General features: G+C 39.4%; 1 protein-coding gene across 20 annotated transcripts in view; it reads right to left on the bottom strand.

Moving 5' to 3' along the window:
* NDEL1 (nudE neurodevelopment protein 1 like 1) overlaps positions 1-12,538 on the bottom strand; it is a 90,014-nt gene that overhangs the window by 68,821 nt on the left and 8,655 nt on the right. For all 20 annotated transcript variants that reach the window (XM_037494711.2, XM_054689856.1, XM_037494714.2 and 17 more), the window contains 5 exons: positions 10,600-10,697; positions 9,510-9,663; positions 8,754-8,902; positions 3,621-3,757; positions 1,054-1,227 (listed from right to left, as the gene is read on the bottom strand). In XM_037494711.2, the coding sequence (XP_037350608.1) occupies positions 1,054-1,227; positions 3,621-3,757; positions 8,754-8,902; positions 9,510-9,663; positions 10,600-10,697 (712 nt within the window). The remainder of the gene's footprint in view (positions 1-1,053; positions 1,228-3,620; positions 3,758-8,753; positions 8,903-9,509; positions 9,664-10,599; positions 10,698-12,538) is intronic.

The raw sequence follows: 12,538 nt of genomic DNA, 5'->3' as shown, positions 1-12,538 counted from the left end.
CCCAGTTCTTGTATTCATAAATAAATAAATCTTTAAAAAAAAAAAAAAAGAAGAGAGAAGAAAGTTTCCTGAAGGGAAATAAAACTGAATTAAGAGCTTCAGAGTTCCATTCTAAGGTGCTCTCTAGTGGCTACTAAATGGTTTTTCTGCTTATCTGGATTCGAAAACATATTGGCTAGTGACAAAAGGAATACTACCCATTAGTTACTCTAAATATCACCTTTAAAAATGGCAGCTACCGAAGCATATAACAGGATGGACATCCATCTCAGCAGCTCTTACATAAGTCTGAATAACTCAATTAATTTCTGTGTATACAGACTGCTAGCCTCCCAAAACATGGTAAGCAGCAAAAGTGAGAAATAAAACTATATTTAAATGATCCCAAAACGTTTTCTCATGGATTACAAAAAAAGCACAAAAATAGGGGAAAATTCAAATTGTTAACAATAGCTATCTTTTAATAGTATAATTGCAAATGATTTATCCTTTGTTTTAAATTTTTCTACATAAACATGTATTTATTAACTGCTATAACAAAAAGTGTCCTGGGCCTCCCTAGTGGTGCAAGGGGTTAAGACGCAACCTATGAAGCTATCCACAGCCTCTGCAGCATGAGTTCAATCCCCAGCCAGAGAGCTACCCATATGGCACAGCAGACCTCTCCTGACTTGCCCGCTGCTCCTCTCAGCAGCGTACTTCGGTCAATCTGCCTGTTCTGCTCCCCACTCTGTCTCGGGTGATCCTCTCACGCCCCACACCTCTTGCCTGTACCCCAGTTCTTGTATGAATAAATCTTTTTTTAAAAAAGTGTCCTTAGAAATCTCTAACTTCTTAAACTCTCTATTAAGCTGCTTTCTCTTAAATGTAGCCATTATCTCATTGTTTCCTACATACAAGCAGCCTAAGAAAACAATCTCTTGTTTCACACAATGCTAGATCTAATCAACTTTTAAGTTGAAATTATTGCTTGAACCTTACCAATTCGTGTCATCAATAAACCCTCTTTAAGTTGACAATGTACCATAGAGTCAAAAAGTAGACACTACAAACCTTTTGGTGAAGGAAAACTGTTTTCTGTTCCCTTGCCAACAGGAGTAGCTGGCAAAGAAAGGGATGCTTGGACAGCAGAATCCATCTTTTCACAGTCTAAAGTTGGAGAACTGGGAGCTGACTTCCTGGTTACTTCCTGCTGTCTTTCCCGAACTGCCAGTTCTTGTCTTAAATCTGTAAAATGTTGAAAAGGTATTAATATCCATTAGAGGAAGCAAACGCATCAAGCAAAGTCAGATCTATAATGCTATAAAGACATTCTTCTTAAATTACTATTTCTCAAAAGTGAATTTCCTATTTAACACTTTTTATTTATTTCTAGGGAAATAAAGATAACAACCTTACTCTCTAAATGATCTTGTAAAATTTAAAAGTACTATAGTGGCCTCTCTGGTGTTGCAAGGGGTTAAGTCTCGGCACTATGAAGCTATCTGCAGTACTACAGCATGAGATCGATCCCCGGCCAGGGAGCTACCCACATGGCATAGCAGATCTCTCCTGTCTCCCCCACTGCTCTCCTCAGCAGTGTATTTCAGCAGATCTGCCTGTTCTGCTCCTTACTCTGTCTCTGGTGAATCCTCTTGCCCCCAGCACCTCTGGCCTACACCCCAGCTCTTGTTATCATAAATAAATGTTTAAAAAAAAAAAAAGAACTGCTGTCACAAGCTACCACATGAATGAACTATGTAGATATTATACTAAGTGACACAAGCCAGTCTCAAAAAGACAAATACTGTAGGCTTCCACTTAGATGAAGTATCTAAAGTAGTCAAACTTACAGCAACAGAGAGTAAAACTGGTTGCCAAGGAAAGGAAGGGGGAAATGGAGAGTAGCTATTGTTGGGTATAAAGATTTGTTTTTTTTTCCTTCCATCTCCCACCCCCCATTCTATTTGGAAGATGAAAAAGTTCTGGAGATCTGTTGCACAAAAATGTGAAATGAATACAGCTAATACTATATACTTAAAATGGTCAAGATGTTTTGTTTATCACAATTGTAAATAGGATACAAAAAAGGCAAAAATAGGACACAGCTAATATTTTACATATTATACAAATTATGAAAAGCTTTTCAGAAATCATGAGAAGTTTTTCAGATGAATAACCCTTCCCAAGAAAAAGGCATCAGAACACAATTTTTAAAAGAATCAATAAACATTATTCAAAGTTTTACAAGTAGTAATCAAAGAACTACAAATTAAAAAAGAGATACCAATTTCTAATTTTCAATTGATTTTTAAAGAAGTTCTTATTTATTTTTCTTATTCACAATGCTGGGAAACTGTGAGAAGAACACTCAATCACTGCTAAGGTGCATGTGGTGGTACCAACTTTTATTAAAAATACTTTAGCAGTATTACATCTTTTGCCACTCTTTAGGATCTATTCTAAGGAAATGATCAAAGATATTGTTAAATGTTATGTAGGAGGACACTACTCAGAGTACCCTTATTTATAGCAAAAAATTAATCACCAATAATAAAGAACCCATCAAATAAAACTGACACAATAGATGACATTTTGAAATCTGCTTTTAAAAAAATTTTAATAGCATGGGTTATATTTACTAAAGTAAGGAGTGAAAAAAAGGAAGCTAGGAAAAAATATATAACATGTGCGTGTATTTTTTTTTTTTCAATCTCAGTGGGTGGCTGCCCACCCTCTTTTTTTTTTTTTAAAGATTTATTTATTTATTTATACAAGCACTGGGTACAGTCAGAAGAGCAAGAGGGTGAGAGAATTCACCAGAGCCAGAGCAGGGAACAGAACAGGCAAACTGACGAAATACACTGCTGAGGGGAGCAGCAGGGGCAGCAGGAGAGGCCTGTCGCCATGTGGGACCCTCGCCAGTGGCTGGGGATTGAACTGGCGCTGCAGAGGCTGCAGGCAGCTTCGCAGCCCAGCGCTCAACCACTGCGCCACCAGGGGAGACCCTGTGTGTGTATTTGACTCTTGAACAATATGGGTTGGAATTAGGTCTATTTTATACATCACATTGTTCAAGGTCAACTGTAGTGTAGTCTCAACTGTGTAAAAAACTTAAAAGGTAAATTTATGTACAGTCATAGGAAAACACTAGAAAGACACCAAACTGTTAGTTGGTTGGTCCTTTCAAGATAAGGGAACTAGCAGTGATTTCTTGTTTTCTTCTTTATAATACTGTGTATTCTACCACTCATTAAAAGAGTGTATGATTAGGAATATGTACATATATGATATTATTATGTGCATAAGACAAAATTTAGATAAAAGCAAAAAGGAAAAAAATAAGTAGTGTATACACAGCAGTTAAAGCTTTGGAAAACAGACCAGGATTTGAATCCCCATTGACAAACTAGAAGACTTTGCACAAAACGCAAACTCTTGTGCCCCATATAAAATGGGGATAATACCTCCTCCAGATTTGATGATGCAGGTATTAAAGTTCAATAGGTTAAAAGCACTTATTAAAGTGCTTTTGTGCCTGACAAAAGTAGCTTTGAAAAGCTGATCCTGAAGCTAGCCTAGAACTCTGGCTAAGGAACAGTATATTAATGGATAAATACCCTGTAAGTTTTAAGTTTTACCTCTTGCTTCATCCTTTAACCTCTGCACAGAAACCAACAAAGATTCCTTTTCATCAAGTTCACTTTCTAAAAATGCATTTCGTTCAATGGCCTGATTCAGCCTTTGTTCAAAGTCTTCCAGTGAAACTATTGTTGCCCTAAAAGAAAAAAATATTAGAGTTCATGAATTAAATAAATAACATGCAAATGCTAATACAAAAGGAAACTGTTCTTTTATCTCATGTCATTTCCTGACCTAGAAAGCCGGGTCTATTTGAAATGAAATGATCTCACACTCTTCTGATCTTCAGTGGCATTTAACGTCTCTACTAACACTTGGTGACATTGAATATATTCTTTTCTCTTAAATTCCCACCTAAATCCCAAAAAGTTACTTGAAGGAAGACCACTTACTATATAATTTCTCTTTGATTTTAAACACATTAGATTTTAAACACAATTCAATCAAATTTACAGTTTTCAGAAAGAGAATTTTTCAATAATTTTAGAGTATGTAAGAATTAGGAAATGTTTAAAACACAAGTCCCTGGTCCTACTCCACTTCTTTCCCACCAATCCTTTTCTTCCTGCATTCCACATCTTATTCACTTATTCAACAAACACTAATATGGATCTACCACATGCCCCCTTGCCTGCTATGTGCTATTTACTAACAAAAATAAAAATTCCCTAACCAAGTTAGAACTCTTAACGCCAAGTCCTATTGATGGAGGATAAGAATAGAAAAACTGGAAAGGAGATACAAGGTCAAGAACCTAACTCACATAAGGAGGTAGGGGTAGAAGGGATTAGTATAATCCATTAACCCAGTTATAAAAACCAAGACCCTTATGCATCAACACCCAGATCAGGAGGTGCAACACCCAGAAACTATCAGACTGTTAGGGGGAAAGGATGTCCTGAGATAATCTCATACAGGCTTTGTGGACTCCACCCCCACTCCAGACTAAAGCCATCAGGACATTGGGAAAGACAAATCCCATCACCACCAAGGGGAGGGTGGCTGGGACCTGAGGGTGGAGTTGGGCAGCCAGGTTGGATATAAAAACCAAACACGTGGGCCTTGCTCGCTCTCTGGCTCGCGATCGCTCGCCTCCTGGCTTCACCGCTCCTGGCTGGCGGCCAGCTCTCAGAGCGCCATTTTGGGATTCCTGATCGGCGGATCGGGTAGGACGCCTTTGCTCTGCTCATTTCTGGCTCGCGATCGCTCGCCTCCTGGCTTCGCTCCTGGAGGCTGGACCAGCTCTCAGAGCGCCATTTTGGGATTCCTGATCGGCGGATCGGGTAGGACGCATTTAAAACTTTGTCTCCCACTTTTCTCCCAGAGCTGTACATTTCCTCATTTCCCTTTCCGTTGTAAATAAACCTTTTATTAACCTTTCACATGTGCCTGCAGTAGAGCATTGATAAGTCCTTTTAAGCGCGCGGGTGAGGACCCACAGTCAGGCACCCCGTTTTGTATCGGGGTTGCTCTACAACAAGACTGCTTTAGGGAGTGTCAGGGGCACAAACCATCCACTCACAAAGATGAGCCCCTCCCTGAAGATGATAAAAACCTAACAGCCCTCACAACAGGGTAGCACTCTGCCTGCCGACCTGTGCCTATGCAGGTGCTTCCTTTCACCAACTCTCTCCCTCTGCAAGGCAGCAGCCTTCCTGCCTGCTATGGTTTCTCTTCAGCAACCTACCTCAGTGGAGGCCACTCTCCTCAAGGCCACCCATCTGCAACCACACAGGCCTCTCAGCAAACCTGTCCCTTCTGGGGCAGCTCTTCCTGCCCGCTTGTGTCTATGCAAGTGTCTTTTACTGTCCTATCCCTTTTCTAATAAACCTGTTCTTTAAATATAACTACTGTCTCTGTCTCATGGAAAAACTTGCCTGGGAAACTCACCGCATGTCGCTGAAACAGGAGCTCTGGTGAAACCTTTCCCAGAGTGAACCCAAGGACCCCACACTAAGTCTAAAAACGACATCACTGTCAACTGTGAAAGTCTCTCAATTCCATTTCCTCTCTACCAACCTGGCCCTGGCTAAATTCTCATCTATTACCTGGATTATTCCTAATAGTTTTCACATCTCCTCTTTTCTACTTCTAATTCCCCAGTGTTACCTTCTCACCTAAAAACCTAGTATTACTCCTTTCTTTAAAAAAGAAAGATCCACAACCACCCACTGTCTACAGAATGACTTTCATATATAGCACATAAGATTCTTCACAACATGGCCCCAATCACCTCCCAATCTTATCTTGTTCAGTCACATAGTCTCAATGCACTTTTATCAACATGGAGTACTTACACCTCATGCATTTCCCTGCCTCTATGTCTGTACCTCTCTTTCACCTGGCTAACTTCTAGTCCTCTTTGCAGACTCAGCTTCAACTTATACAAAGTTGTCTCCAGTTCCCCCAGGGTTTAGCTGCTTCCTTCTCTATGCCTTGGAGCAGTGTGTACACTTCTTTTACTAGAATATTTATCATTTGAAATCCTTATCTGTCACACCCAGGAGTAGTAGATAGCTTATCTCTGTATACTCAACTCTGGCATTGTGTCAGGCATTCAGTCTCTCAATAAATATTAAGGGGAAAATTACCAGACAAAAATTGTAAAGCAATTAAGAATTAAGTTCAGAATAGTCAAGAAATAATGTGTGTGTGTGTGTGTGTGTGTGTGTGTGTATGAAAGTTTGGCAACAATAACAGCAAGTCACTATGGTTGTATTCAGCAAAATCATAATGAAATCAGTATTTTGTGAATATTCATCTATCAGTATTAAGACAGAAGAGAATGAAAAGGAGTAAAAATTTTAAAAGACAGATTAAGAAATAACTGCACAATTCAGATATAAGATCTACAAAAAGTATGGTAGTGATGTCGCTTTTGGAGTCAGTAGGTTTGGAGTGCAGGGTCCTTGGGTTCACTCTGGGAAAGGTTTCACCAAGGATCCCCTTTCAGTGGCACGTGGCAAGTTTCCAGTCGAGTTTCTCCATGAGACAGAGATGTTATTTATATGTGAAAGAGTAGGTTTATTAGAAAAGGAACAGAAGAGTGAAGTACACTTGCACAGACACAAGTGGGCAGAAAGAGCTATATCCTATTCTTCCGGTAGGGAGGAGCTCATCTTTGTGGGTGGATGGTTTGTTCTTGAATCTCCATATCTTCACCTTCAGGTCTATGCTCTTGACACTCCCTATGCCAGTCTGATACCTGTCTAGGTGTTGAACCTCCTGATCTGGGCGTTGATGCCTATAGGTCTTGGTTTCTATAACTGGGTTAATGGCTGACGCTAATCTCTTCTATCCCTACCTCCTTGTGTGAGTTAGTTTCTTGACCTTATGTCTCCTTCCCAGTTTTCCTATTCTTATCGCCCATCAGTTGTATTAAGAATATAAAACATAACTAAAACTAAAAAAAGAAAAAAAAAAAACAGTGTATAGGAAGAATTGGCTTATCATAATGGCTTTATTCAATCACTCATTTATCCAAGGATAACTGCCTTGAGCGAGACACGGACTCCAAGCCGAATACAAATGCTTATTTGGAATTTAAAAAAAAAAAGAATATAAGGAAGGCCACCCTTGTGGTGCAAGGGGTTAAGATGCAGCACTATAAAGCTACCTGCAGCCACTGCAGCATGAGTTCGATCCCTGGCTAGGGAGGTGACCCACATGGTGCAGCAGACCTCTCCTGTCTCGCCAGCTGCTCCCCTTGCAACAGGGTGGTCCCCAGGAAAGGGGGAGGTTCCCTGCCCCACCCAAGGGAGAGTGGAGCTGAGCAGGAAGAAAAGAAGCTGCAGAAAAGACTGAGGAAGGAAGCAGGATGGAGCCAGAAGGAGACCTGGAGGAGGCGCATGGAGCCTAGAGACACGTGAAGAAACTGCGCTTGTCTTTTGGTTGTGGACTGGGTGACACAGATGTGGGTGAGACCCATGGGGAGGTGACAATGGCAGCTTTTATCTTGATGTTGATTTTGCTCTTTTCCTTCCGGGCTTGTCTGGTTGTTTCTGACACTTTTCTGTGGGTCCCCACTGGAAGATGCTTTAGACTCGTGGCAGGCTTTGGGGCCTTGCTCTGGGCCAATCCCATTTGGATGGACTTTTACCCACGAGGGGACGGGTAACTTTGGGTGCTTCATTTAGAAACTAGACTCTGCCTTACTTGTATTGTTTCCTAGTTTTATTAAAGTTCCTTCCCCTTAAAGTCTCCTATGTTTTGTGTTGATGCGGCGGATGGCAGAACCCATTTAGAATAGGCAGGTTTGCGGGGTTTGGGCTGACCCTCTCCCTGTCCTATAACAGATTTGGCGCCCAACGTGATTTCCCCCTTTCCTGGGGACCACCCTGTTGCACCCTCAGCAGTGTATGTCAGTAGATCTGCCTGTTCTGTTCCCCACTCTGTCTCTGGTGTATCCTCTCACGCCCCCACACCTCTGGCCTGTACCCCAGTTCTTATATGCATAAATAAATAAATCTTTACCAAAAAAAAAAAATATGAGAAGGAAGGAGATCAGGAAGAAGACATGGAGGAGGTACATGGAGCAGACATGTGAAGAAGCTACACTTGCTTCTAGGCCTTTGATTTGTACCAGGACTTATGGGACATGGAAGGAGACACTTGAAAGAGACAAAGACATAGTGAGAGACCTGTGGGGAAGCTAACAATAGCACCCTTTATCTTGACTAGTATTTTGATTTTGCTGTTTTCCTTCCAAGTTTATCTGGCCCCTTCTGCCTTTTTCCGATAGATCCCTGCCAGAATATGCCTTAAGACTTGTGGCAAGCTTTTGGGTCACAGCAGTCCTGCTTTGGGCCAACACTGTTTGGCTGGGCATTTACCCACAAGGGTGTGGGATCCCCAACACTCCTTGTTCTTGGGGATATTGTCCTGGTGCCCAGAGTTTCTGCTTGTCAGCTAGTTGCAGGACTACCAATAGTACATGAAAGAAAGGAAATGGAAAGAAAAGTTGGGAATAGCATTATCTGTAAAAGTAAGGATTTTTGGTTAGTTTCAACATGGTAAGGAACAGGTAACAAGGAAAATGTTCTGAAACTAAGATCGAGGTAATAAACAGCCTAAAGTTAGAATTTAGATTGCCACCTTTGGTTATTCTAGAAAAATGCACATCATCCACTTACCTTTTTGCTCGCTCCAGGTCATCATTGGCCTGCTCCAACTCTCTGACATACTTATGCAACTGTTCTTTAATGGCCCGAGTCTGACTTAAATCATCTTCTAATACTGAAACCTGCTTGTAGCTCTGTGCATATTGATGTTCTAGTTTCTCCTGAAGGCAGAGAAAAGGAAAGTATGTGCCATTAAATGTAGTTTTCTTTAACAAAGGATTTAACCCAAGTTCTAGGAGGGAAGAGACAAAACCCAAGGAATTCACCCACAATTTAAATTTATTGTACCCTCTTAGTAAACAATAACATGTTCATTCCAAATGCCTCAACTTATATAAAATTTATAATAAACCATTTTCATCTCAGAAAGAAATCTAATCTTTCCATAAAGAAATAACTGTTGCCTCAAATAACATAACTATTGCTTCAAAAACCAAACTTGGTGGAGGAACTTCTGGATTCTCAGGCTAAATGCAGACCAACGTAAGCACAATGAGGCAGTCTGCCACTGAAAATTCCTCATCGCATACTAATATTATAGCTAGAAAAAAATATTTTAGCTAAAAAACTGACAGAGTTTCTAAGTAAATCACTGAGTTCTAAGTCACCTTTCTCTTAGTTCCATGAAAGAGAATTAAAAATTCAAAAATTCACTAAAATCTTTTTTTATATTTTTTTGTTGTCTGCTGCTGTTAAGCTGCACTTGGGAAGAAAAATACATTTCTCATTTTAATAACACCCAGCACAATAAACACTTCTAACAATTACCTTTAATGCTTCCACTTCATATTTCAGTCTTTGGTTATCAGCTTGCAAGTCTCTGTTTCTTTGTTCAGCCTGTACCAATTGGGCCTCCAACTCTGCTTCTAATTCTCTGCTTCCTTCCTGGAATTCAACTAGCTCATCCCGGGCTTCCTGGAAGCTACTCAAAAACAAAGTGGAAAAGGTAAGTTATAGCAGAAATCGTAAGGATCATCTTGAAGATGATTATATATCAATTCAACCATTTCTGTATGAATGTTAACGCATCATAAAATAAAGAAAATCTGTTTTGCATCTCTTATTCAGGCTTCAATTAAAATGAGTTAAAAGCCCCAAAAGAACTCACATTTTTTATACTCACCCTAGATATTTTTTTAATGTGTTAACAAAGAAGCACTCATTACTATACCACAAAGCAGTTAGTTACTTTTTCAAAGCAGTTACTTTTATAACTCTAATAAATTTAATTTTATGCATTTAAAAACATTATTCTAAGAAGGGGTCCACAGGCTTCACTGGCCTATTTAGGTGTTTATGGCAAAAAAAGATGAGAACCCCTGCCACAGATAGATACTTTCTATATAAACCAGCACAGTAACTGGCATTGGTACTTAAGATTATTAGCTAAAAGGTTTTTTCACTAATTAATTGAAATCTTAAAAAATGTTCCATATCCCTGAGCTCTTCTCCCTCCCTTCAAAGCTTGCTGACTCCAAGCACTAATAATGCTTGCCTGAAAAGAAGTCTGCTAGATGAAGCCTTAAGCAGTTTATCAAAATCTCCAAAAGACGAAAATGAGGCAGAATCAGTACACACACAACAGGCCAAAGATGGCCAAGTGTAGTAATAAGTATAAAAGGAGGCAAACTGCAAAGAAATTACAAATGACACTCAATTTTCTTATTATTTCAATAATTTGAGTAACAAAGATTTATGGCATTTTTATGCTATTTAAATATAAGCAATGTTAAAAATATTTCTAGAACCCAAATCCTAAATCTAAATTTAACTTTACATTTAAAAAAAAAAATGCATGAACCACAGATGGTGTATTCCAAACACTCTCCCCTATTTTTATGATGCTTTTCAACATTACCTTTGTTTATACTTCAAGGAAAGTTCCTTCCAATAGGCAGTTTCCTCCTTTAAACTTGAAAAATCTGGTATATCTTCACCATCCATGATCAAGAAAGCCTGTGAAATAGTAAAAACAAGCTTCAATATTAATGAAAACATCGGAACCTAAGTAAAAGTATAAAATCTGGGACAACCCTATACGTGCAGAATTTGGAGCGACTTAAGCATGAAAAATTCTACGAGAGGTGAATTACTATAGCACAGGCACATAAATCACTTCACTGCCACAGTCTCAAGGACCAATATTGTGGATGTAGTCTTTTTTTTTTTTTTTATAGAGGCATGTTTTATTTATTTGTTTGTTTGTTTGTTTGTTTTGTTTATAAATGCACTGGGTACAGTCAGAAGCACGGGAGGGTGAGAGAATTCACCAGAGCCAGAGTGGGGAACAGAACAGGCAGAAGGACAGAAGTACACTGCTGAGGGGAGCAGCGGGCAGCAGGAGAGGTCTGCGAGCCATGTGGGACCCTCCTCTGGTGGCCGGGGAGCAGCCGGGGATCAAACCGGCGCCGCGGAGGCCACGGGCAGCTTCCCAACCCAGCGCTCAACTGCTGCGCCACCGGGGAGGCCCTGTGGATGTAGTCTTGATAACAAAGGCCATCAACAAATAGATAACAAGACCAGCTTTGAAAGTAAAATAAAAATCTCAAGAGTTGTAGAGTATTTAAGAGTTCATCTAGCGCAATCCACTCATGAAAATTTAACAGTCACACACAAGAACAGATACAGAACTCCAAGGGTGGGTGCAGGAGAGGGTACCAAAAAGGTACAAGAGTGATTTCTAGTTGAAATTAAAATACAACTTTATACGCTTATTTTAATTCCTTTGAGGCCTTCTAATTTTTTCTATTTTAGTTGTCTTCCCTGACCACATCATCCAGTATTACTTTTGACATCTATTAGTCAATCTTCTAATTATCTTAAATTATCGGTCAGCCTAAGAGTTCTTTGAAAAATAAGGCTCCTTAACATACTTTGCATACCTTCATGGCACTAAGCATAACACCCTGATCACAATGTTAATGCCTATAAACATTTACTGAATAGCTATTATGTGTCAGGCATTGTTAAGTACTGGATAAATATTTAGTGCACTAAATGCACCCTCCTCTAATTTGATCACCCCTACACTGGCATACTTTTGTCCCTATTATTTTGCTCTTGGAGAAACCCTTATACATGACAGCACATTAAAATATAAGTTCCCCAGGGTTCTAACTCTGCCATTAAAATCCTTAAGCAATCTGCTTATCTCTTAGTCTTTTTTCCCCCATTTAATGAGGTTTTGGAAGACTGAATAACTTATGTTTCTCAAGTATGTATACTGACTAGTAAATAACACTGATTAATTTTATAATCCTAGCTCTCCCTCCATCTAAATTCTCAATTCCTATTCAATTTCCCCAAAAGGTAAGGAAAATGTTATTTGCAACTGTAATTTATTTTGTAGTAAAGTGTGAATAAGAAGGAAGTTTATCTAGTAGGAAGAGGTATTTGTATTTCAAATTAATATCCAAAGCACTTAAAGATATCACCACATGGTATCAATAACTCCTCAGAGTAAACTTAGGTAATAAGTTTCCTTGAGGAGAGAGATATATTTGCTATTAACCAACCTGCTAACAAAATTATGGGACATAAGAGAAGCAACTAGGCATCAGCGAACAATGACTATGTCTCTTGAATGCTCTACATAAGATCTTTCCCAAAAATGCCCCCCAAATTTTTAATTACATTTGAATATGAATCCAGTTCTAAAGAAACTCATGGGTACTGGTCCTCAAATTTGGATTGTGCAGTTGCCATTTGCCAGTTTGCAGTTGCCAGTTTGCAGTTTGGCAAACATGAATATAAATGTGCAGTTCAAATATTCAGTTTCTGAATAAATCATGGTTTGT

Source organism: Talpa occidentalis, unplaced genomic scaffold (genome assembly GCF_014898055.3).
Source record: "Talpa occidentalis isolate TD23 unplaced genomic scaffold, MPIMG_talOcc4v2.1 talOcc4.7, whole genome shotgun sequence".
Classification (NCBI taxonomy): domain Eukaryota; kingdom Metazoa; phylum Chordata; class Mammalia; order Eulipotyphla; family Talpidae; genus Talpa; species Talpa occidentalis.
Note: the sequence above shows the minus strand (reverse complement) of the source record. Positions and strands in the feature narration are given on the sequence as shown.